Source organism: Oryx dammah, unplaced genomic scaffold, assembly GCF_014754425.2.
Source record: "Oryx dammah isolate SB20612 unplaced genomic scaffold, SCBI_Odam_1.1 HiC_scaffold_21, whole genome shotgun sequence".
NCBI lineage: Eukaryota > Metazoa > Chordata > Mammalia > Artiodactyla > Bovidae > Oryx > Oryx dammah.
Window position 1 is genome coordinate 49,726,042 of NW_024070205.1, and position 26,847 is coordinate 49,752,888.

General features: G+C 37.6%; 1 protein-coding gene across 1 annotated transcript in view; it reads left to right on the plus strand.

The window, feature by feature from the left end:
- The window catches only part of CNST (consortin, connexin sorting protein), an 88,511-nt gene that overhangs the window by 30,390 nt on the left and 31,274 nt on the right, over nt 1-26,847 (plus strand). The window contains exons 2-4 of the mRNA XM_040263617.1: nt 1,444-1,872; nt 19,578-19,783; nt 26,393-26,423. Coding sequence (XP_040119551.1) covers nt 1,494-1,872; nt 19,578-19,783; nt 26,393-26,423 — 616 coding nt within the window. The 5' untranslated portion in view covers nt 1,444-1,493. The remainder of the gene's footprint in view (nt 1-1,443; nt 1,873-19,577; nt 19,784-26,392; nt 26,424-26,847) is intronic.

Below are 26,847 nucleotides of genomic sequence, written 5' to 3' on the forward strand. Positions count from 1 at the left end.
GCTTATCTCTTCATCCATCATGGGACACTATATTAGCCACATACACTTTTAAGCTCTTATTAGAATTTGGATTTTCTCATGATAGAGATCCTGAAAATACTTTATTAATCACTTTTCAATTAAAAAATTATACTCTAGTTTGAATTCATTTTAGGTCTAAACTAAGTCATTCTTAGTCAAGTTAAATCATTTTACTTTTTACATTATGTATCTGTTAATGAAGAAATATAGTATATATTTTAAGGAAAATTATATCAGCCAGATTTAGATATTTTTTATATTTGATAAGCAGTACTTTTATTCTGAATCAGATAAAATATTCCAGTTGTAAGATAATTGAAAGCATGTGATACAGGCAGTGTAGGGCTCATGTTTTGTTTTATACTTTGTTTTCTGTTTTTTTTAAATTACTTTACTTAAATATGATACTTATTTACTGTGTATATTTACTGTTTCTAAAGAGCAAATAGCATTTCTATTTATTAATTTGAAGAATTTACAAAATTCTTATCACTGTTTTTCTCAAAATTGCTGAATTATATTTGATGCAAACCCAAAGCAAAACTTGGCAAGCATAAAATACCTAAATCTGGGTGGCATCATTTTTCTTAAAATATGATATACTTTTGGATGAGAAGAAGGGAAAAAAACATGACTGATACAGTCTTAAAGTCTTAATGGCTTAAAGTCTGTTTTGTATGTCTTTAAAATGTTACAAGGATTCTTGGAGTAGATTTACATTTTTTCCAAGTCTAAACTAAGTAGCCTAGAGTTAATCATGGTTCTCTCTTTTTTTAAATTGAATAAAAGAAATTTGCTGACAATTCTAAAGTACTTTTCAGGGCTTATTTTTTAGAAAGTAAACTATGTAATGAGAATATATGCTACCTGAATTTTCCCCCATATACTTTTTTAAAAATTTATTTTAAAACTATCCTTAAATGTTTTCATTTGTAAATATTGCTGCTGCTTGGCCATATAAGGACTTACACAAGGACTTACACTTACCTTTCACTTGTCTATTAAGTGTCCAGAGATAAGATGAATGATTGGTTTTAGCAGACAACCTTATTTAAATAATAATGTCTTTCATCAAGGAGGTGGTTCCAGCATGTTGCACCATTAGAATATCTTGAGAACTTCAAAAAATACATCAGTATTTAGGCTTAGTCCTCAGAAATTTTGATTTCATAGGCCTACAATAGAAATTTGACAAGCTCCACAGGTAATAAACATGCACCCAGGATTTAGAACCATTGTATTCAAGCAGGAACCAGGTGAGGTGGGGTAGGGTTGCAAGAAAAGTAGAAGTAGGAGTGAGCCTTCGTCATTTCTGTCTCTTCTATGTTTACAGTAAAACAATCCAGGAGAAGAGGAAAATGAAAGATCACTGAAAATCCAGAGTTCAGAAAATGAACTAGATTTTTCTTTTTGTCATTGTAGACATTCAAGGACTTTAATGAAACTTAAATGGTTCAACAAAAGATGCTCTAATGGATGACAGCGAAACTCCTGCATATAATCTGCAGATAGAACCACAAGATGGATGTCATCCTGGTGCCGGCGTGGAAAGTGTAGTAACATGCTTGCCTTCTACATCGGATGAAAATGAAAACCAACTTGATGGGGATGGGCTTGAGCTTCTGACCAGCAGTGACAGTGCAATGGGCAAACTGGAAGTGTTGGAGCAGGACAGTCTGAACAATAATGAAAGCTGCACACCAAGCTGTGAGGTGGCTGCAAGTGAGAACTCGGAAAACATTTCTTGTGAAAGCCCCAAAGATGGGCAGGCCTTCTTGACAAAGGACCACAAGACACCTGGAAGCAGAAGTTCAAGAGGCAAAAGAGGCACTGTAAAGAAGATACCACAAGGTATTTTTTTTTAATTATTTTTAACTAAGAATAAACAGTCTTCCCATCCCATACTGTGTGTATTGTCCTGCTTCTTGCTTTTCTTCTCTTAATATGTTCCAGAGCTAGTTCTGTGATAACACATACAAACCACAGCTGTGTGGTATGCCATGTATGTGACATGTGTGTCTATAGTGTTCATTGTATGGGTGTACCATGAAGTATTTAACCACTTTATGGCTATTCCCAGTATTCTATAATAAATGTGTTGAAGGTGGCATTTTTTTGCACATGTCTTCTCCCTAGATGCTTTTAATGTATGTATATATATAATAGCCTTTTCCTATATCTATTAGACCATTTTCTAACCAGTGAGTTTATGGGCTAGTCCAGTCTTACACAGCTTTTTTGGATCTTTACATGTCACTTCATTAATGTATATTAATATACATCATATAACAATGTTGAGTAAGACATCTAGCTTTATGTTACTTTGGTTACAGAGTATTTTTCATCTGGCATATAATTTAGCAGTTAAAATTTGGAGCTATGGACTTTTTTTGCCTGAATCATAAGGCATCCTTGCGAAAAGGCAGCCTCTGGTTATTTTTTGATCAGAACCATGTGGGTCTAGAGAGTTCTGGACACCTTAGTCTGGGCCACCTTAGTGTAGTACCACTTTATCTACACCTATGGCCTGTGTGAGGCTCTGGAAAACAAAATGGACTGTCTCATCTGCCCTCTTCTACTTCTTTGGCTGATTGAGAAATATGGTCAGCCTATCCATATCCTGTTTTTTATTTGTATTTGTTTATTTGGAGTAAAATATGAAACTTTTCAGTTTCTACAAATCCTTGTTTATTCAGTAGGGCAATTTGACAACTTTTTACTGTAACTCATCATTTGGCTTTCCAATTAATGGATCCCTTTTTCTTTGCTTTTTCTTAGTAGACGTAAAACAAAAAAAATTTGATGAGAGATTTGAAAGCATTTTCTTAAAAGACCTAAGTGTAAACCGATGATATATACAGTGCTATTTGTATGTAAATTGATTCACTCTGTAAACATAAGTCAAAAGTTATTTGTTCCTTTCTAATGTGACCTTGTGATGCTTTTAAGAACTGAGACCTAGTTGCATATGTGTAACAGTCAGTCATAGCTTCAAGACTGATGGCTCCTTTTATTTCTTCCATGATCTTATTCCAGTTACCCTAGGTGTGATTATATAATTTCAAGTTATTTAGTACTTTATCCCGTGAGCACATATGTGTAGAATTAGTATTCCTAATGCATTTGAAATATATGATTTACAAAACTTAGGGACACTTTTTATACAGATTATTTTTAAAATTATTTTATATACCTTTAATAAAATGAGTTTAAGAGTGTAAAAAAACTGAATTATGAGTTGTAAAACCTAAGTTCAATACTTCTGGTTGTTGGTCACTTGGTGAGTCTTAACCATTCTGTATTTTAGTTTCCACGTCTGTGTAATGATGATGTTCATCTCCATATATCTATAAAATTCCTTTTTGAGCTGTGAATTTCTCAGATTTCTGAATCGAGATGGTGCAGTCTAAACTCAATTAAAATTTGGTAATTCCTCTCTAGTGTATCTGTTGAGTTTTTCATGTGTAAGCAATACATTGGTACATTTTTGTTTTTAAACATCATCTTTAACTGGAGTACTGCAAAAGCCCTCTGCAGACATTTCTTTCATCTTATATTTTGCCAGTCCATTCTGCATGTTAGGATTAAAAAGGCGGAGAGTTTATAGTTAGAGATCTAGACATGAGCATATTTACTCTTTTCGCTATTTAATTCCTAGATCCTACATAAATAAAGTCTCACAGTTTTGCAGATAAGTACTTTTCTAATAATAGAATAGCTTCTCAAATGTGATTTGAAAGACATATAGAACATGATGTTCAATCCCAAACCAGAAGTAAGTTTTTTATAGCTGGGTGCCCTCTCAACAGTTGTTTTTTGGAAACAGACATTAAGGTGAATTTTTTACTATTATGCTTACATGTGGTGCTAGTGGTAAAGAACCCAGCTGCCAGTGCAGGAGACCTAAGAGACGTGGGTTCAGTGGCTGCATCAGGAAGATCCCCTGGAGGAGGGCATAGCAGCCCACTCCAGCATTCTTGCCTTTAGAATCCCATGGACAGAGGAGCCTAGCAGGCTACAGTCCGCAGGGGCTCAACAGACACGACTGAAGTGACTTAGCACACATGCACACATTATGCTTAATTTGTAGTAATTTTTCATGTATCCAGTAGCTAGTACTAAGGGAAAAAAAATTGGAGGAGTAGTATTAGGAGACATCTTTATTTACTGGTTTTCTGGAGGCTGCATTTCTGTAAACATGCTAAAACCTGGAACTTGTCCCCAGGAAAATCCAGTTGTCGTTATATTACGAGAATTTTTTTTTCCTTAGGAGAATGGAATCCCCTTGATATAGTCAACTAAACAGGGTTTCAAGCTGCATTCCATCAAATTTTCCCTGTGGCTAAATCTGGTGGAGCTTTAGGTAAATATCCTAAAAACAAGTGAAAATCAATATATTTTTTATTTTTTATTGAATTATAGTTAAAACCAATAAATTTTTAACAGCTTAATTGAGATATAATTCACATACCATATAATTCACTCATATAATAAAGTATACAATTCAGTGATTTTTAGTATATTCAGAAAGCCATGTAGTCATTACCATGGTCAGTTTTAGACAGTTTAGTTTATTTTCATTACCACAAAAAGAAATCCTGTACCTATTAACAGTCATTCCATTTACTCTGCCCTGAAACAGCCTATAGGAGCTCTCATGGGCATTCATTTGTTAAATTCCCTTGGAGTTTCATGAAGTTCATTTCTTGCAGTACTTTTTCAGATCTGCTATATATAAAATCTAAGTGTTGAGTTTAGGTTACTCAAGACAGTTGTGTGCCCTAAGTGACCCTTTTCTATGAAAGGAGAAAGTAAATAATGGTTTCTGAGTTTAAGACAGTCTGGCTGGATACCGAGGTGCTTAAATAATAAGGTAAGCTTATAGAACCAGACTGTGGCTTTGTGTGGCTCATTAAATTTTCTGAAGTTCTGCTTCTTTAGGAGCTCAGCAAAGCAAGCAAGCTGAAAGAAGTGCTGTTCTTTCCTCTCAAGATAAGTGTCCTTCATGGCATCTGAGAAGAAAATAAGGATATTCTTTTAAATATGTTTATGTCAGAGTCTGATACGATGGCACATTCCTACTAAAACAGTTAAAACATAGGTGATTTAGGTAGTGAAAGGAGTGGTCTTTCAGCCTTGAGTCCCTTCCCCCAAAAGTCATGAAATATTAATAGTAATTTTCATGTCTTCAGTCGTTCAGTTGTCGCTGACTCTTTGCTACCCTATGAACTGTAGCCCACCAAGGCTCCTCTGTCATAAAATAAAGTTGTGGCTATTTTTATGTCTTTCCTTCCTTATAGTGACATTGAAAAAAAAAGTCTTCATTGCTGTGATTTCATGTTATGATTCTTAGAACCATTGCATAAGTAAAATTCCTCAAATCGCCTGTGTATGCTGATGCCTATCTTGGCCATGAATTTGGGAAATGAATCAGAAATAAATTTCAATATGTGAGTATGCAGTTTGTATGCTAAGTTTACTGTGCTTTCTTCCTTTTTCCTTCCAAAATTTCTTCTTTCAAAGGTTCAAGTTAGTGCTATGAAAATAGAAGAGTGCTCAACGTTTAAATATCTTCAGTTGTTAGCTTAACACATTTAAGTAGTTAAAAGGAAATATCCCTTCCTTTTTCTTAACACTACATACTAGTATTATGAGAGACAAGGTTGGAAAATGAGTCAGCTCCTTTCTGACCTGACCTGGGGTCAGAGGGTTATCTTATGTAATTATAGCGTAATTACCGGCTGCTCCAGGCAATGCATTCTCCTGTTATGCCCTCAGGTGGCAGCCTCTGCCTTTAGAGGGAGCAGCACAGCTGTGGTTAAGATCTCAGGCCACAGTCAAACTGCCCTGTGACCTAAGGTAAGCAACCGGAATCCTCTCAACCTAGGTCCTTATAAATTAATGGCTAAGGATTAAATTAAAGACAATAGGGTGAACCCAAGCACTTAGGAGACACTCCAAGTAGTAGCACAGTTTTCAAAATTGAATTGTTGTCTGATAGGATAATTATCTTTGTCAACTAAAAAGAATCACAGCCTAAAGTTTGAGAATCATACTTTCTTTGACAGACAAAACTGAGAACTTAAGCCCAGGATGCAGGCTCTCACAGAGCTCTACAGAACTGCTCCAAATAGGTAAGGGAGGAGTCAAGATATATATGAGTTTTCACAACAAAGGCCAGGTAGTGGGAATATTACAAGATCACTGTTAATAAAAGAAGAAGAGACGTCTCAAATTAAGGAATTTAGTGCTTTTCTACAAATGGGAAGATGCAAGGGCTTGCTGAAATCATCCATTTGACATGCACCTCAGCCCTCCGGGACCAGTATCCTGTGCTTTCTTGTCCTGACTCCGGTACCTCATTGGGGTGGCTGCGGTGGCTGACTACTGGATAGTGGGCATCCAGTTTCTATCCCAAGTTCCCTCAGGGTTCACCTTCTGGGCAGCTGTAATGTGATGGCTTGATGGCTGCAACATCCTGTGTTTACCGATATGGCAGGTGGAATTTTTTTTTTTTCTCTGACAGCCTGTCGGAGCTCTCATGGGCATGCATTTATTAAATTCCCTTGGAGTTTCATGAAGTTCATTTCTTGAAGTACTTTTTCACATCTGTTGTATATAAAATCTAGTCTGGTAATTATTAATAGAAGTGAAGCCAAAATTCTGGAACTTAAGAATACAGTGATTGAAATGAAAATTTCACTTAGGGGGATTCAACAGCAGATTTCAGCAAACAGGAAAAAGAATCCGTAAACTATGTCCAGAGGCATGGATTTAAATTAAAATGCTCTGAAGAATACTACTGTATAATATTTTTGTATGATAGAAACTTTGGGGTGTACATACTGTTGATTAAGAAACATCACCTCAATCTTTGGAAAGTAATATTATTTTTGTCTTAGAGATGTGGGGAGGGGGAAACATAACTATTGCAGCCTCATAAAGATACGTTGGTGGAGAAATTTAAATTCTATAGAGCTCCAGGAAGACAGTTTGGTAGTTCCCTTGAAAAGTTAAACATAGAATTATCATTAAATCCACCAATTCTACTTCTAGATATGTACCCAGAGTAATTGAAACTAATGCCTCAGATACCTGTACACCAGTGTTCAGGGCAGCATTATTCAAAGTAACCAAAAGGTGTTAACACCCCAGAATGTCCATTGATAAAATATATGAAGAAAAAATATATATATATATATGTGGAAACATTGTTCAGCCTTAAAAGGAGTAATAATCTGATACATGCTGCCACGTGGATGAATCTTGAAGACATTGTGCTGAGTGACACAAGCTGGACACAAAAAGACACTGTGTGGCTCTGCTTCCACGAGGTACTTGGTCTAGGCAGATTCATGGAGGCAGAAAGTGGACTAGAAACCTGAAAAAAAAGGACAGCCTAGAAGAGAGAGTGTTTAATTTGGCAGATGTTCTGAGGATTTAAACCCTGGAGTCAACCTTTTTCCAGAGAGACTGTTCCCAAGAGGTAAGGTAAAAACTGGGAAAAAGCAATTTTTACAACAGAAAACAGATGAAAAATTACCATTAAATAAAGGAAATGAGAAAATGTTAAAGAAAACTCTCAAGTTAATGAATTTAGTGCTTTTCTGTGTATAGGTAGATGTGAAAGTCTGGACTCACTGAAATCATTCCTTTGATATGCATTATAATTATCTAGGGCCTGTATCTTGCTTTTTTTCCATCCTAAATCCCCTCAGGATGCACCACTGGGGAGAGGCTGCAGTGGCTAATATCAGTGGCTGGCAGCTTGTTTGTGTCCATCCTGAGTTCTCTCAGGGCTTAGCAGCTGGGCAGCTGCAGGGGCTAATGACGTGATGGCCGCAACATTCTTTGTTTACTGATATGCAGGCAACGTTTTTCATCCACAGAGGATTCCAGATGTAAAGCAGGAGGGGAATGGGGAGTTAGTGTTTAATGGGTACAGAGTTTTTGTTTGGGTGATGAAAAGTTTTGCAAATGGTAAGTGGTGATAGTTGTACAACATCGTGAATGTAATGTCACTGTATCGCACAGTTCAAAAGGGTTAAAATGTTAAGTTTTATGTTACATATAAAAAAATCACCAAATAATTCATAGAGTTCCAAATTCACTGTCATGGACATATTTGATTGCAGCTTGCTGAGTTTTAAAAACAAAAGTTCTTGAACATTTTCTGAGCACTTAGTGTATGAATGCCACCGTGATACCTGCTTTGTATGAAATATCTCATTTAATCTTCTTATTAAGTACCACGATTAGCCTCAATCTCTAGAGGAGGAATCTGAAAGCACAGAGAGAAGTAACTTGCCCAGGCTTGTACTGCTGACAGGTGACACTCTCAGGATTTGATCCCAGGCAGTCTGACTTCAAACTGAGCCTGATTGTTAAACTACGCTATTTGACATTTTCTAATTTTGAAGTATGTTTAAATAAAAGTTCTGTTTCGTGTCCGACTTAACATACTTTGCCACAGGACCATTTCACACATACTTTCTCTCTGAGTATGTTGCATGTTGCAGCCATGCTTCTTCAGAACAATTCCTGCCTACCAGCCTTAGCAAGATGAAACACGATCAGAGAAAAGGGTGTTGGTTTACCCTGAAGGAAGTGGTGGAGTTTGGTTTGTTTCATTAATTGTCTCTGAATCCTCAGATTCTTTATTTGATCTAGCCTCAATGTAGTGAGAAGGACTGTCAACAATTGGGTCAAGGAAAATTTGGGGGTTTTTGCTTTTTACTAATCTAGAATAAAAATACCTTTGTGCTACGTCGCTTCAGTCTTATCTGACTCTTTGTGACCCTGTGGACCATAGAAAGCCCACCAGGCTCCTCTGTCCATGGGATTCTCCAGGCAAGAATACTAGAGTGGGTTGCCATGCCCTCCTCCAGGGGACCTTCCCAACCCAGGGATTGAACCCACTTCTACCATGTCCTGCGTTGGCAGGTTCCTGGAGTTCTTTACCACTAGCACCACTTGGGGATCCCCACTGACATCTTTTAGTCTTCTGAACAGTTTCTTCCCGTTTAGCCAGAGCAAGCTGATTAAAAAAGCCTGAGGACTCCCTTTAACACAAACTGAAAGTTCAAAGTTCAAGCCTCATCAAGTATTCTCTTAAATACATCAAGCCAGTCACCATTCCCTGTCCTCTCAAACCATTTTTTGAACACCTTGGAAATCTTCATCCTGCCTCTTGTTGTAATTTAGTCATTCAGTCATGTTCAACTCTTTGCCACTTCATGGACTCTAGCCCACCAGGCTCCTCTGTCCGTGGAATTTTCCAGGCAAGAATACTGGAGTGGGTTGCCATTTCTTTCTCCAGGGGAAAATTTTTTTTTTTTTTAAAGCAGTGAATGTAGTTTTGTTTCCTAATATCTTTCTTCGAAAACTCAATGTTCTTAGTTGAAATTAGATAGATCATGGAATTGTGAACAAATAGCAGTGTTAATTTCAGTTCAGTTCAGTCACTCAGTCGTGTCCAACTCTTTGCAACCCCATGGACTGCAGCACACCAGGCCTCCCTTCCATTACCAACTCCCAGAGTTTACTCAGACTCATGTCCGTTGAGTCAGTGATGCCATCCAACCATCTCATCCTTTGTCGTCCCCTTCTCCTCCTGCCTTCAGTCTTTCCCAGCATCAGGGTCCTTTCAAAGGAGTCAGTTCTTCACATCAGGTGGCCAAAGTGATTGGAGTTTCAGCTTCAGCATCAGTCGTTCCAATAGTGTTTGCTATGACCGGTGCATTCCCTTGGCAAAACTCTGTTAACCTTTGCCCTGCTTCATTCTGTACTTCAAGGACAAATTTGCCCGTTACTCCAGGTATCTCTTGACTTCCTATTTTTGCTTTCCAGTCCCCTATAATGAAAAGGACATCTTTTTTGGGGTGTTAGTTCTAGAAAGTCTTATAGGTCTTCATAGACCCGTTCAGCTTCAGCATTATTGGTCGGGGCATAGACTTGGATTACTGTGATATTGAATGGTTTGCCTTGGAAACATCATTCTGTCATTTTTGAGATTGCATCCAAGTGCTGCATTTCGGACCCTTTTGTTGACTATAATGGCTACTCCATTTCTTCTAAGGGATTCTTGCGCATAGCAGTAGATATCATGGTCATCTGAGTTAAATTCACTCATTCTAGTCCATCTTGGTTGGCTGATTCCTAAAATGTCTGTGTTCACTCTTGGCATCTCCTGTTTGACCACTTCCAGTTTGCCTTGATTCATGGACGTAACACTCCAGATTCCTATGCAGTACTGCTCTTTACAACATTGGACTTTACTTCCATCCCCAGTTACATCCACAACTGGGTGTTGTTTTTGCTTTGTCTCTGTCTCTTCATTCTTTCTGGAGTTTGTTCTCCACTGATCTCCAGTAGCATATTGGGCACCTACCGACCTGGGGAGTTCATCTTTTAGTGTCCTATCTTGTTGCATTTTCATATTGTTCATGGGGTTCTCAAGGCAGGAATACTGAAGTGGTTTGCCATTCCCTTCTCCAGTGGACCACGTTTTGTCAGAACTCTCCACCATGACCCGTCCGTCTTGGGTGGCCCTACACGGCATGGCTCATAGTTTCATTGAGTTAGACAAGGCTGTGGTCCATGTGATCAGATTAGTTAGTTTTTTGTGATTGTGGTTTTCAGTCTGTGCCCTCTGATGGATAAGGATAAGAGGCTTATGGAAGCTTCCTGATGGAGAGACTGACCCAATTATGGGTCTTGTTCTGATGGGCAGGCTTCCCTGATAGCTCAGTTGGTAAAGATTCTGCCTTCGATGTAGGAGACCCTATTTCAATTCCTGGGTCAGAAGATCCACTGGAGAAGGGGTAGGCTACCCACTCCAGTATTCTTGGACTTCCCTTGTGGCTCAGCTAGTAAAGAAGCTGCCTGCAATGTGGGAGACCTGGGTTTGATCCTGGGTTGGGAAGATCCCCTGGAGAAGGGAAAAGCTACTCACTCCAGTATTCTGGGCTGGAGAATTCCATGGACTGTATAGTCCATGAGATCACAAATAGTCAGACATGACTGTTTCTTTACCTCTCACCTAAATGAAGTTTCTTAGGAGAGTCCATATAGGGTATATTCCTGTTTAACAGATAGGAAAATAAAGGATTAAAGAGATTGACTTTGCCTAGAGTTGCAGAACTAGAAAGCAGTTGATTTTTGAATTCACAGGCAAGCACTTGACTTCCAAGCCAAGGCTCTCATTTAATCTGATTAATTTCAATTGCTTCATCTATAATGTGAGGATTTAGTGGCATAGTGAATGTGGGCTTGTAGTATACTCTGTAGTCTGTGGTATGTAACGTTTAACCAACATTTCCCCCAAGAAGTGTTTTAAGTACGTGCTGTTGGTCAGGCACTATGCTCACTGTTGATGTCACAGTGATGAAGCATACCTCTACCCTTTAAAAGCTGACTGACCAGGCAGAGGGATGAACAAAAATCAGATTGTTTCCTAAAGTCACACTAAACTGCATATAAGAAAGCATCCTTATACTCTGAATAGTAGTAGACAGTATTTGAAATGATTGAACTTTTATCATTTTAATTTGAAGTATAGTTTTAAAATTTTGGGTTAATTTCTGCTATGCAGCAAAATGATTCAGTTATATAAATACACATTGTTTTTTAAAATATTCTTTTCAATTATGGTTTATCATAGGATACTGAAATATAGTTCCCCATCCTATACAGTAGGACTTTGTTATCATATATATATATATATATAGTAGCTTACATTTGCTAACCCCAGCCTCCCTCCCCAACCCTCTCCCAACTAACCACCGCATTAACGACCGCAGATCAGTTCTCTGTGCCTGTGAGTCTATTTCTGTTTCATAGATAGGTCATTTGTGTCATACTTTGATTCCACATATGAGTGATATTATATGATATTTATCTTTCTGACCTACTTAGTATGATATTCTCTAGTTGTATCCATGTTGCTGCAAATGGCATTATTTCATTTTTTTATGGGTGAGAAATATTCCACTGAATGTATGTCCTAAATCTTCCTTATTCCTTCATCTGCCAGTGGACATTTAGGTTGCTTCCATTTTTCTTGGCTATCGTTGATAGTTCTGCTATGAACGTAAGGGTGAAATACATTAAGCCTTTAAATAACCCTTCTTCCATCCCCAAACATCCCCATCAGCTTAGTTTATATCATTACTTTCACTGTTTTATCCTAAGTATAGTCATTGCTTCTGTCTTTACCTAGACCTGGATGTCTCATTGTAACATCTTTTCAAACCCCATTTTGCCTGTGATAGTTTTCCATTATCTTGATTAATTACTACCTCAAGTACTAGCTATGAGATTTTTACCTTTAAGTTATCTAGTTACATCATTCTGTCACGTAGAGAAACAGTTAATATCTCTTCAATATATTAACAAATGGTAGATCAATGCTAGATTGTTAAAGGAGAATACTGCCAGTAATTTAGTGTTAGAGTACATTCCTAATGAGTTAAGGTAAAGGGTACCAGCACTGTTCTCCCCCAGGTGTGTCTCTTGACCACCATGAGAGACAGATTCTGAGTTGAATAAAACTACGTGTCAAAACAGACACAGAATTCAATTTGAATTTTATCGTATGATAAATTGAGTAAAATCTCTCATGTAAGATTACTCCTCTAATCTCTGGCCCAAGGCAGTTACAAGTAATTTTTTTTTTTTAAGTATAAAACCTCAATAGGTACATGTAAAATGTGATGTCTATTTTAGAGCTTGACGAAGTTGACAGATACTAAGTGAAATGAAGGCCTATGATTTGACTGTCACCACCTACATATACTTATAAATAGAACACCAAATTGGTTAATGGCAAGTTTTAACCATAGCCCACAGATGAAGACAAATAGAATTTTTTGTTCCTGTCTGTATGTATAGATTCATATCTAACACAAGAAAGCTTCATTTATGTTGAATGGCAGTTTGTAGTGAAGGTGAAATTATATGTACCAGTGTATGTTTTGATTTGGCTTTTCTCATTAATGATAAATATATCTTTACTGTTAAAATATGTCTTTACCATTAAAAGAAAACTTTTACTGTATTAGAATGAATTTTCCTATTAATTGATGGCATATTCTTAGTTTTCTCAAGCAAAACTTTTGTAAGACCAATGTGACATGAAAAATAATTAATTTGAAATTCACATGGAAAAATACTGGAACTTCCATGTCATGACATAAATGCTTTGTTACGACTACTTTAAAATGTTTTGGTACATTATGAACATATCAATTCACAACATGCTAGTCATACTCGTGGTTACACAAGTATTTATTTTCCTTATTGTCTTTACTAAAACTAAGTTCAAGCGTGTTCAAACTTATAGTATTGGTGAGTAATAAATAAGCAATTTGATATGCCAACAGTTTTTATAATTCCTGTTATTCAATGTGACAATAGAAATATGAGCTTCATTAGCTGTACTTACACTTCCCTCTTACTGTTTTCTTCAAGTTAAAAAAACAGTGCTGTCTCAGAAGTGCTTTACAAGTCCTGTGACCTTTTTAATTCAAGTGACAGTAAAGCCTCAGGATATTATTTTAAGATGCTCTTTGGGAGGATACCTACCTGCCTTTTACATTCACTATCATTTAACTCTCACAATAATTTTATAAGGTGGTAGAACACCCAGTTTAGAGATCGATTGGGAGGCTAGGGAGTGAAGGATGGACTGATGTGCCATAGGAATAGCTAGTAAGTACTGGAAAACAGGAAGGGCACTCAGGGCTGCCCTTATGTCCCCTGTCATTCTTCTTCCAACTTTTTGGGAATAGTTTTCTCAATGCGAGTTTTTTATCCTAGCAATGTGAAATTAATCAGGATGTATTTTAAAAATTGATGTAGCTAGAATTTAGCCAACTATTATTTTCCTATTGAATTTTATGTGTAAAGTATATCCTTGTCACTTAATTATATGTATGATAACAATTTATGTTTCTTTGGTGGTGGGGGTTTAGTCACTGATCATGTCTGACTCTTGTGACCCCGTGGACTGCAGCCTGCCAGCCTTCTCTGTCCATGGGATTTCCCATGCAAGAATACTGGAGTGGGTTTCCACTCCCTTCTCCAGGCATCGTCTCCACCCAGGGGTCAAGCTTGTATCTCCTACATTGCAGGTGGATGCTTCACCGTCACACCACCACGTGTTGTGTTAGTCACTCAGTCGTGTCTGACCCTTTGTGACCCCGTGGTCTGTCCACCGAATTCTCTACACAAGAATACTGGAGTGGGTTGCCATTCCCTTCTCCAGGAGATCTTCCCGACCCAGGGATCGAACCAGGGTCTCCTGCATTGCAAGCAGATGTTATTTTTTTTTTACCATCTGAGCTACCAGGGAAGCCCCAAAATTATTTCCTTAAAAGCTTAACAACACTGAAAACAGAAACCTGCTCTTTAGTGTGCAGTGTTGCATAATTCTTGCAAAGCCGTTCAGTTATTTTCTTGCAAACTCTGATATGCTTCTGTTTATGCAATCCACTGTTTATGCAACCCACGGTTTATGCAAAATAGTCACAGTGGTTAAAAAAATACAGCATGTAGGGTGTGCAGCAGCTAGAAGATACTTGTATTACAAGGTACCTTTACCTTCAGTTTTCTTAAATGATTGAACAGCCTTGTTCAGAGCAGTATTTTATGTTTCATTTATTTAAATCGTCCATATTTGGGGTGTACAACCTGATGATTCGATACACATAATGCAGTCAAACCAGTTAACATGTCTCGTTTCATAGTTATCATTTATTACTGTGTGATGAGTGCAACTAAAAGCTACTCTCTTGGTGTATTTTCAGTGTTCAATGCAGTATTATTATGTAGAATCATCATGCCTGTACATTAGACTTCTAGATTTATTCATCCTACATAACTGCAGCTCTGTACCTTTTGATCAACATCTCCCCATCTGCCCCCACCAGCCCCTGGTAACCATCATATTACTTTGCTTCTTTGAGTTTCACTTTAAATTTTTATTTTTTAGATTGCACTCATAAGTGAAATTATGTAGTATTTGTCTTTCTCTGTCTACCTTACTTCACTCAGCATGACGACCTCCTAATTCATCCAGGTTGTCATACAAAGTAGCATTTCCTTCTTTCTCACAGTTGAATAATACTCCATTGTATCTGTGCATCACCTTTTCTTCAGCTGTTCATCCATTGACAGACACTTGGGTTATTTCCATATCTGAACTACTGTAAGTGATGCTGTAATAAACCTTAGAGTGTAGATAATAATTTTGATTCTTGATTTTGTTCCCTTTGTGTGCATACCCAGAAGTGGAATTGCTGGATCATCTTGGAGAAGGCAATGGCACCCCACTCCAGTACTCTTGCCTAGAGAATCCCATGGATGGAGGAGCCTGGTAGGCCGCAGTCCATGGTGTCACTAAGAGTCGGACACAACTGAGCGACTTCACTTTCACTTTTCACTTTCATGCATTGGAGAAGGAAATGGCAACCCACTCCTGTGTTCTTTCTTGCCTGGAGAACCCCAGGGACGGGGGAGCCTGGTGGGCTGCCGTCTATGGGGTCGCACTGAGTCGGACAGACTGACGCGACTTAGCAACAGCAGCAGGGTAGTTCTAGTCTTACATTTTTGAGGAGTGTTTGTACTGTTTTTCATAATAGCCGTACCGATATGCATTTGCACCAACAGTTCGATCACATTGTTTTCTTGCTGTTGAGTGGTTTGACTTCCTTATGTATTTTGGGTATTAACCCCTTTTCAGATGGATGGTTAGCAACTATTTTCTCCCACTTCATAGATTGTCTCTTCCCTTTGTTGATTGTTTGCTTTCCTGTGCAAGAAGCTTTTTAGTTTGATGAAATCCCATCTGTCTACTTTTGCTTTTGTTGCCTGTGCTTTTGGTGTCATGTCCAAAACAGCCTTACCTACGTCAGTGTCAGGAAGCTTTTCCCCTATATTTTCTTCTCATAGTTGCATGGTTTCAGGTCTTACATTCAAATCTCAATTCCATATCAAGTTGATTTTTTGCATATGTAGTGAGATGAGTTCAGTTTCATTCTTCCACATGTGGAAAGCCAGTTTTCGTAGCACTCTTTGTTGAAGAAACTGTCCTTTCTCTAACTGTGTGTGTTCTTTACATTTTTGATAAAGATCACAAATGTGTAGAAACAAATCTATTGCTCTATTGTGATACTCTATTTTAGTGTCCCAGTGTTCTGTGCATCTGTTATTATGCCAACTATGTTATTGTTGATTACTATAATTTTGTAGTAGTTTTTGAAATCTCATAGTCAGATGCTATTAACTTTTTTTTTCTTTTTTTTTGCTCATGATTGCTCTGGCAATATGTGATCTTTTATGGTTCCATATAAATTTTAAGACCTTTTCTAATACTTTGAAAAATGCCATTGCAATTCTGATAGGGATTCCACTGAATCTGAGGATTACTATGAGTAGCGTAGTTATTTTTTAATTCTTCCAACCCATGAGCATAGTATATCTTTCCATTTATTTGTGTCTTCTTCAATAGCTTTCAGGCTTCCCAGGTAACTCAGCTGGTAAAGAATCCATCTGCATTGCAGGAGACCCCAGTTCAATTTCTGGGTTGGGAAGATCCCCTGGAGAAGGGATAGGCTACCCACTCCAGTAATCATGGGCTTTCCTGGTGGCTCAGATGGTAAAGAATCCACCTGCAATGCGAGAGATCTAGGTTCTATCCCTGGGTTGGGAAGATCCCCTGGAGGACGGCATGGCAACCCACTCCAGTAATCTTGCCTGGAGGATCCCTGTGGACAGCGGACTCTGGAGGGCTACTTTGCCGACAAAGGTCTGTATAGGCAAAGCTATGGTTTTTCCAGTAGTCATGTACAGATGCGAGAGTTGGACCATAAAGAAGGCTGAACACCAAAGAATTGATGCTTTTGACCTGTGGTGTTGGAGAAGACTCTTGAGAGTCCCTTGGACAGCAAGGAAATCAAACCAGTCATTACTAAAGAAAGTCAATCGTGAATATTCATTGGAAGGACAGATGCTAAAGCTGAAGCTCCAACACTTTGGCTACCTGATGCAAATAGCCGGCTCATTAGAAAAGACCCTGATGCTGGGAAAGATTGAAGGCAGGAAGAGAAGGGGACGACAGAGGATGAATTGGTTGGATGGTATCACGGACTCAATGGACATGAGTTTGAGCAAGTTCCAGGAGATGATGGACAGGGAAGCCTGGCGTGCTGCAGTCCATGGGTTTGCAAAGAGTCAGACGTGACTGAGCAACAACAACAACAACGTGACATGAACAATAACAACAGTAGCTTTCATCTACTTTGTTAAATTTATGCCAAAGTACTTTGTTGTTTTAATACTATTGTAAATAGTTTTTCTTTTTCAGATAGTTCGCTGTTAGTATATAGCAATGCAACTGATTTTTATATGGTGATTGTATATCCTGTAACTTCACTGAAATCATTTGTTGGTTCTAACAGTTTTTTAGTGAAGTCTTGAGGGTTTTCCATCTGTAAGATTATATTATCTGCAAACATAGACAGTTTCACATCTTCCTTTCTGAGTTGGATGCCTTTCATTTCTTCTTCTTGCTCAATTGCTCTGACCAGAACTTCCAGTACTATGTTGAATAGGAGTGGTGAGAGTAGGCACCCTTGTCTGGTTCCAGATCTTCAAGGAAAATATGTTAACCTTTCATTGTTGAGTATGATGTTATCTGTGAGTTTGTCATATATGGCTTTTATCATGTTGAGGTACATTCTTCTGTACCTACTATGTTGAGAGTTTTATCATTAAAGGATATTGAATTTTGTTAAATAATTTTTCCCACATCCATTGAGTTGACCATGTGTTATTTATCCTTCATTCAGTTAATGTGCTGTATGACATTTATTGGTTAATGTATGTTGAATCAGCCTTGCATCCCAGGAATAAATTCTGCTTGATCACGGTGTCCAATCCTTTAAATGTGCTGTTGAATTAAGTTGCTGAGTATTTTGTTGAGAATTTTTGCACCTGTATTCATCAGAGACATTTATTTGTAGTTTACTTTTTATGTAATATCTTTATTTGGCTTTAGTAACAGGGTAATGCTGGCTTTGTAAAAATGAGATTGAGCCTGTTCCCTGCTCTTTGATTTTTGGAAAAGTCTGAGAAGGATTGACACTAAGTTTTCATTAAATGAATTCTACCAAACATTTAATTCATAGGTGAATTTTGTTATCGTTGTTGTTCAGTCACTCAGTCGTGTTTGACTCTTTGCGACCCTATGGGCTATAGCCCTCCAAGCTCCTTGTCCATAGGATTTTCCAGATAAGAATACTGGAGTGAGTTTCCATTCCCTCCTCCAGGGGATCTTCCCAACCCAGGGATTGAACCTAGGTCTTCTTCATTGGCAGGTGGGTTCTTTACCACTGAGCCACCTGGGAAGCCCCTTAGTGAATTCTACAAACATTTAATGAACAATTAAGAAGAATTTAATTAAGAGAAATATAGAATTTGGGTGATTAGCCTTATCACAGTCTTATGTAATTTAATGTCTTGGGTATAGTAGTGTGGCTGGGAGGAAAAGGAAAGAAAACAGTATTTATCTTAGTTTCTTTGTAGTTCTCTATAGAAAGCTTCTCTTCCTACATTGGCATTACCACGATTGCAGTTAGAAAATTAGAAAGCAGAAAAATCATTCCCGTTTTTCACAAATACCATTCCTACAAAATAAAATGGCAGGCCATCTCCAGGCCGAAGGCATCTTCAATCATGGTATGCATACACTAAATTACTGAGAAAGATCCTTCCCTAGACGGACTAGCTGAAGGTAAGTGCAGATGTACACAGTCTATTCAATTTCAATATGAAAATTAGAACTCATGCTGAGATTTCAGTGAAGGGTAAAGTTATAATGTGTTATGTTTAGAGTTTTAAAATTTGGTGTGTTATTTCAGGAGCTCTGGGCCAAGGATTTATTCACTGATTTTTTTTTTTTTCCCAAGTTTGTTTTACTCTTTTTTACCAGGAAGAAAGTTTCTGTGACCATTAGCTCTGGACATCTGATTCCCTCTGCTCTCCTGGGCTCCAGAGGTAGTTCTGAAGTTATCAGACCAGAGTTTAGAGAAGACGGCTTAACTTCTTTAGCCTTTGAAATGATAGCCACATTTGCTTTCTCATTTAGTGCTGTTTCATTTGGAGCAACGTATGACTTCAAATTATAGCTAATTCATTTTTCCTTTGGGAGAGTCAAGTTTTTGGTCAGATTTTAACCTACATACTTTCCTTTAGATCTCTCTTTTTTTTAATATTTTTAATTAAGAATATAAATTAGATTCTTAATCTACAATGTATTGTAAATAGAAAAGTTTATATAGAACTAACAGAATTGCTTCTGTTAACTAATTGCTAATAGAATCAGATGTCAAGCAGAATCTTAATGAGGAAAATAACTTGTGGCTTCTGTGGTTTTTTTTTTTTTTCATATAATCAGTTTTATTTGAAAATGTTATGGTTAAAAGGCATAATTATTTTAAGGTGTTCTACCGTGATGGAAATTTATTCTAATGTGGGCATTTTATTTACTCTCAAAGGACTTTCTTCAGAAGATACCACACCTTTAATGCAAGAAAATATACTACATGTAGCCACACATGCCGTTAGTGATGAAGAATCTGCAGAAGTAAATGCTAACGATCAACTGGAAGCCTCAAAGTTGGTCCTGCAATCTCTGTTCTCACTTATACGAGGTGAAGTTGAGCAGTTGGATTCAAGAGCGCTTCCCCTTTGCCTTCACCAGGTATCTTGCTGAACTTTCAATTGCAGCCTCACTGAAATTCTGGGGCCAATATTTATAATAATCTAAAATCCAATTCTCTGTAATTGATTCTGCTCCACCTAACATTGGTGAGTCCAGGAGAAGGTGACCTTGGATCAGTAGCTGGTAGGAAATCTGGCATATCACTGACTGGTGGCCACATGTTGGTTTGGATCATCAATCTATGGCTCATTCAATTGCTAGCTTCTTTTACTTCGTGGTGGTGGTGGTTTAGTCACTAAGTTGTGTCCGACTCTTGAAAGCCCATGGACTATAGCCTGCCAGGCTCCTCTGTTCAATGTGATTTCTCAGGCAAGGATACTGGCGTGGGTTGACATTTCCTACTCCTGGGGAATCTTGCTAATCTAGGGATCAAACCCGCGTTTCCTGCATCTCATGCATTACAGGCAGATTGATTACTACTGAGCCCCTTCTTTTACTTAGTGTGTACAATTGAGAGTCAGTGTACTAATTGAGAGTCAGTGTACTGTACAAATGAGTCAGTGTAGAAAGTGCTTAGTAAGTACCAACAAGGTACCCAAAACTAAGCTAGACACTAGGGAAACAGATTACATAAGAACATGTCCTTAAGATGTCACTGAGGAATAGGAAAAACAATTATGTAGCTAACTAATGGTAGAAGTCTGTATAAAGTATTAGAGTAGGTATGTGCTTCAGGTTCAGCAAAAGCACAAGATGCATGATTAACTTTGTCCTTTGGACATTAGGCAGAAAGAAGGTAATTCTTGAGCTGGGTTTTGCAGGATTTTTAGGCTCACAATAGATAAAGAAAGTGAACTGGTACAAAAAGAGATCAGCCTTTGCAAAGACATGACTGGGATATTATTTTGAAGATTAAGATGGAAGAGAGATGAGAATTAAGATTGGATAACTTGTAACATTAAGGTCTTGCTTTTAGAGGCCGAGAGCTTTTGATTATGCAGGTGCCAAAATTAGAATTCTAGAAATATAACTCTTGATGATTGAGAGGGTAAACTAGAAGATGGAGAACCTGGAGACTGGGAGACCTTAAGGACAGTAACACGGAAGGTTTTTTACACGAGATAATTCTGAAAAGAAAGGTATTTATGAGCTGTGTTTTATTTTCTTTAAAATGAAAATAATTCATATATGGGATTGGAAGAAGCTTCAGTTTTATTTCACTCGCTTTTCCTGTTTCATTAAACATTTGCAATAAGCAGGGAATAATTTTTTAAAAGTAAAACAGCTTTTGTCCCAATGCAGGAAAACATATATTCTTACAAATTTATACTACCTCCTTGTTGGGCTTGAAGAATACCTTTGAGAAAATGTGCACTACTTTTTGAGCTCTGGTGTGTTGCTAACATATATAGTACATGTTTACCATAGTTGAGAACTGTAGTTGAGAACCACCAATACCAAGGCAGCTTTCTAATCTTTCAGCCTTCTTTGAATTTGTATGATGAATTGAGTTTGTAAAGGATATTTACACTGTTATTTCATTCTCCAAACAATCTAGAGAGACATTATCATCATTTTAACAAATGGGAGATATAAGACTCCCTCACAAAGCAAGTTCCTTATCATTGTAGGGCTTTGTTTTGTGCTCAGTTGCTCAGTTGTGTCTGACTCTTTGCAACCCCATGGACTGTAGCCCACCAGGCTCCTCCATCCATGGAATTTTCCAGGCAAGAGTACTGGAGTAGGTTGCCATTTCCTACTCTAGGGGCTCTTTCTGACCCAGGGATCGAACCCACATCTCTCAAAGCATGTGTTTTGGGGACAACTTGACAGAAATTTGAATACTGACTGTATAATACTACTACTATTGCATCATTGTCAAATTTCTTGAGATTGATAATGGAATTGAAGGTCATGTAGGAGAGTGTCTTTATTCTTGGGAAACACACGTGCAAGTAGTATTTAGGAGTAAAGTTATATAATGGCTGCAACTTATGATATTTCAGTGAGAAAAAATGTGTAAGAAAGGGAAAGAAAAAGAGAAGATTTGGCAAAATGTCAATAATTGACAAATCTAAATAAAAGGTATATGACTGTTGATTTTACTATTCTTTGAAGTCTTCTGTAGAATTTCAGTAATAAGTTGGGGAAATGGACATTTGGAGTAAATAGAAACAGCTAAGTGTAGCCAAATCTTTTCAAGCAGTTTATGTCACTGGGATATTGTTACATTAAATGTAAGGAGAATGCTCTTTTCTACTAGCAGGTGATCCTATAGCTGAAGCAGATCTAGTAGAAAATCACATTTTTAGGCAGGAAGATGATAACAGTCTTGATCAGATGCAGATTAATTTTTTTAAATGTCTCAAAGTAAAACTCCACCTTCATCCCCTAGGAACATGTCAGTTTGCTGAGTCCTGTAGGTTATGCTTCTGAAATACCTCAGCAGTCTGTCCTCTCCTGGCAAAGAAGATTAGAGAGTATAGTGGTGGCTTTAAAGTATGGGCTCTACTTTAAAATCTAACCGTAACCCTACTACTAAGAAACTAAGCAGCTTTTAGTTTCATCTTCTGTAATGTTGTAGAGGACTCAGTGAAATACTGCATGTACAAATACTTAACATATCAATAACACTTGATATGCTTAACATAAAAGTAATTAAACATTAAGCAGTGTAACTATATTTCTCTGTCACTAATTCAAACATTGCTTGCTGGAAAGAGATGGCTGAGACTGCAGTAAGCTGAGTCTCCAGGGCAACAGCAGTCAGCTGATGACTGCCTTCTGTAGTCCAAGAATACAAAATATCCTGTCAGTTACTCTCAAGGGAAACACAAGTTAGAGAGAAGTGGAGTGACTTTTTTTTTTCCCATTATTTAGTAATTCCCAGCAGCTCACACTGTGCCTTTCACTTGAATTTGATAGTTGTTAACATTTTGCCAGATTTTGTTTTTCCCTCCTCCTACTCAACCCTACCCCACATATTTATTTTCCATGAAACATCTTAAAGTAATTTTCAGGCATTACATCACTTCACCCTTAAATACTTGCACATAAATTTCCCAAGAACAATGACACTCTCCTGAATAACTTACAATGCCATTATCAACCCCAAGAAATGAAATGTTGGTTTAATATAGAGCCTATATTTGTTTCTTCAGGTTATTCCACAAATATTCATTATAATTAGTTTCCCTCTGATCCAGGATCCAGTAAAGGAGCACACATTGCATTTGGTTGTGAACATTCTTTAATCCTTAGTAATCCAGAACAATTCCCTGCCTTCTGTTTTATTTGTTTGTTTATTTTTTCTTTTATAACATTGACACGTCTGAAGAGTTAAGAGTTCTTGTAGGAATGTCCCATAATTAGGATCTGTCTGATTATTTCTTCGATTTGATTCAGGTTAAAATACACTGGGCAAGAATTCTACCTAGGTAACATTCCACATTCAGATGACTCTTGAACTCATTTCCAGTCTGGCCTTTGTGCAACTACTCCGCCAGAATCGCACTGTAAATGCCAGGATTGATCTCCGTGTTGCATGCTTATGTGAATCTAGTTGTTAGTCCTCAGTTTTCTTCCTACTGGAAGTATTAGAAGCTCTGACAAGTTGATCACATGCTCTATTTTGCAGCATTTTCTTTTGCTTTTTAGGACCCTCCACTTTCCACTTTTATATCTTACCTCACTGGATATGCCTTCTCTGGGTCATTTGTTGAGTCCTCCAAATTTTACTGATTGGCACCTCATGGGCCTTTCAAATTTAAGATGCCCAAAATCAGACTTTGACTTTTTTTCTCCCTTTTGTTACATGGCATATCCATCCCTCTAGCTGCTGAGACCAAATACTTTGAAGTCATCCTTCACTTTTCCCCATGTCCATATCCAACCAGCAGATCCTGCCAATTTATTTAAAAAATATATGCAGATTCTGATGTCTTCTTTCCTCCTTGCTTGCCACCATCTCAGTACAAGACACTATCAGATTTCATTCAGATTCTTGCAGTAAACTAATTGTAGAACCCTCTCTGCTTTACCTTTATTTCCATTTAGGTTTTTTTTCCCCCCTCCATACAGCAGTCATTGTGATCCAGGTAAAATGTTAGTTGGGATCATGAGACTTCTCTGTTCAAAGCCATCTACTGACTTCTTTTCACATTCAGAGTAAAAGCCAAAATTCTTACCATGGCAAGACACTCCATGATCTGGCCCTGTTACCTCTTAGACCTTAATTCCTAAAACTCTCCTTCTTATTCACTTCTTTCCAGATACACCGGCCTCCTAGCACTTCCTCAGCTATACCAGGAATGTTCCTGTGTCAGGGCCTGTGATATTTCCTTTTCATCCTTTCTCAGGAAGTCATTAAATGGTGTACTCCACCAAAACGAGAGTAAACCGAGGAACAGGAAGATTAAGATAAGAAAACGGGGTGCCACCCTGGAGATGGATGAAGGGGATCTCTAGGAGAAGAGAGAGTCTTAGATGACAGCTTTGTACCAAGAAGGAGAGTGTACCCACTTCTATCTGAGCAGATCAGAAGGGTCTGGGGAGAAACTTTTATATCATTTTCTGATTTCTGAATATTCAGTGTGTCTGAATACATCGAGGGAAGATTTCAACTCTCGAAAAACTAGAGTTGTATAAGCGATAAGTGCTTGGAAAACCATACCAAAAAAAAAAAAGGAAAAAAGAAACTCCAGAGAAAACAGAAAGTTTTCATGAAGGGAGAAATAATGAGAGTTTACTACACGGCTTACTCATAATAAGGTAAACATTAAATGTGTATCTACCTTGTAATACAATATAACAACATGGGATAGATCAATATGTGAGAGAAAGTATGTGTGGTATATGTTTGTAGGGTAAGGCGCAAAAGCCACTCTGTGGGATTGCAGACAAATGCATACACCTTCCTAATTCTTTTTTGTTCCCGGTAGATAAAAGATGCCCGAAACCAGGAAAACCTTAAAATGACTGCCCTCGCAAAGTGATTTTCAACTCACTTCTTCACGATTCTACTTTGCACTGGTAGAGTAGAGTATTTCTGGTCCAGAGTCAGCAAGTGCAAACTGTTTTAAGCACTTGCTGCTGTGTCCTGGGCACTGTACTAGACACACGTTCTGTCTCCTAGAGTTGTAGTATTACTGACCCTGTTTTACAAATAAGGAAGCCGAGGTTGAGACATGGAATGACACATCCAGAGTCACACAGCTGGTAGTGGCAAAGCTTGGTCTAGAACACAGTCAGGTTATTCGCCTTCAAACTTTCATGTTTTTCTGCTCCACCAAGCTACCTCCCGGATTTCAACATTTGGGGCATCAAAGAAAATCACACCTTTCTCTTCCCCTGCTTGACTTGCCAGGAGTAGGTTTTTATAGGAGAAAGCACCCTGTGTATTTATTTTTCAAGCTGCCCTTGCACCTGTAAGTGCCTTTTTACTTTTGAGGCCTTGGGTTTCATGATCCTGTCTTTATGGTTGCACTTATGGGACTGGAACTGTCCCAGAAGTCTGAAAGCTAATTGATTAAACTGACAGTTTACAGAGAGGTGATTAGCTCCATCTATATTGTTGTTTTGCTCCTGGAAGAATGTTAGATATGTAGAATAAATTTTAAGCTAGGCAACTATTTCCTTTAAAACTCTACTTTTTCCACTGTGGGATTTAGAAAAAACATTCCTTTTTTATTTCTAATTTATAGGTTTGACTAGTGCTTTATTGCTCTTTGTACTGATAGCTTCCTGGAAAGTAGACATCATGATCCATAAACAGAATACCTTCTTCATTAGAGACTTAGGAAAAAGCAGGGCAAACTGAAAGTGTAAACTACTTAATGAAGTATTTTAAGTGTGACAATAGTCAATTCATGCAAATATTTCTCCATGTATACTTTTGGTTTTACTGTTCTCTTTTTTTTTTAATTACTGTTCTATTTATAAGTGCTATATCTGAATAAAGGATCCCAAAGTTTTTAGAATCAAAGAATTTTTAGATTTAAAGTTGCCCTGGAATGAATCTGCTAAGGGATATGCCTCAATTGGGTCCAGATGCTGAGTCCCTGGACCTTGCCCTCCCGTCCAGTGCCCTTTATCCTGTGCAGCACTCTGTATATATTCCAAACATCATTGCTCAACTAGTAGCACTTGGTCTGTCCTTTTCTGAAATATCAAAAGAGAATGAAAAATCAGTGTCCCATGAGGTAGTCTGTGAAATACTAATGAGACGAATGGGTTTTAAGATCCCTTGTGACATGACATATTTCAGTTTTTTAGTTTATGAAAAAGCCATCCTTTCATTCGTGTTCTACTTTTATAAGCCTCGATAGCATTTCTCTCATTCTTTAGAGTTCTTATTCTAAACTCTAATGAATCAGTGATGTTTGCTTTGACTTGAAATAGAATAGAAAGAATGAGATTGTGTACAGACCAAAGAATGTCTGTGTTTGCTTTTCTTGAGACAAGTGACTTCAGAAATGTGTCTTGTGCCTAGAGTCATATTTTTTCTGAACTGGCGAATGTAGTTAAATAAGAGTTTCCTTAGTTTGATATCAAAGGTTTTGAGAGTTTCAAGGTTTTGGTTTCTTCCAAATTTGTCTTTTTATTCAACTGTTAATTTAACTTTCTCTGTTTTTTATTTGTTTTTAACAGATAGCAGAGTCTTATTTCCAGGAGGAGGACTGTATCCTTTTTTTAATTATAAGAGGAAATGCCTAGAACGCTTAGTGAATTGCCCACTTTTAAAATTGAAATTTACCTACAATGGATGTATGATCTGTTGTCACTGGATTTTGTTTCATGCACCCATGTAACCATCTCAGAAAACAAGATGTAGCAAATTTGTTACTCCAGAAAATTCTCTAGAACCACCCAAGTTTGACCTCCTGTGGACAAGCTCTAATTTTACCAAAATCTAAATATTTGTGGGTGGAGGAAGGGGAGAATGCATGTTGCAAAAAATTAAAAACCCATTGGATTTGTTTTCTTTTGAATTAAACAGAAGTACATGTCAAGTAATATTCATATGATAGAGTTTGTCAGCCATATTATGCATAGCAAATCTCATGACTCTTATTTTAGCTATATATATATAGCAAAGGGAAGAG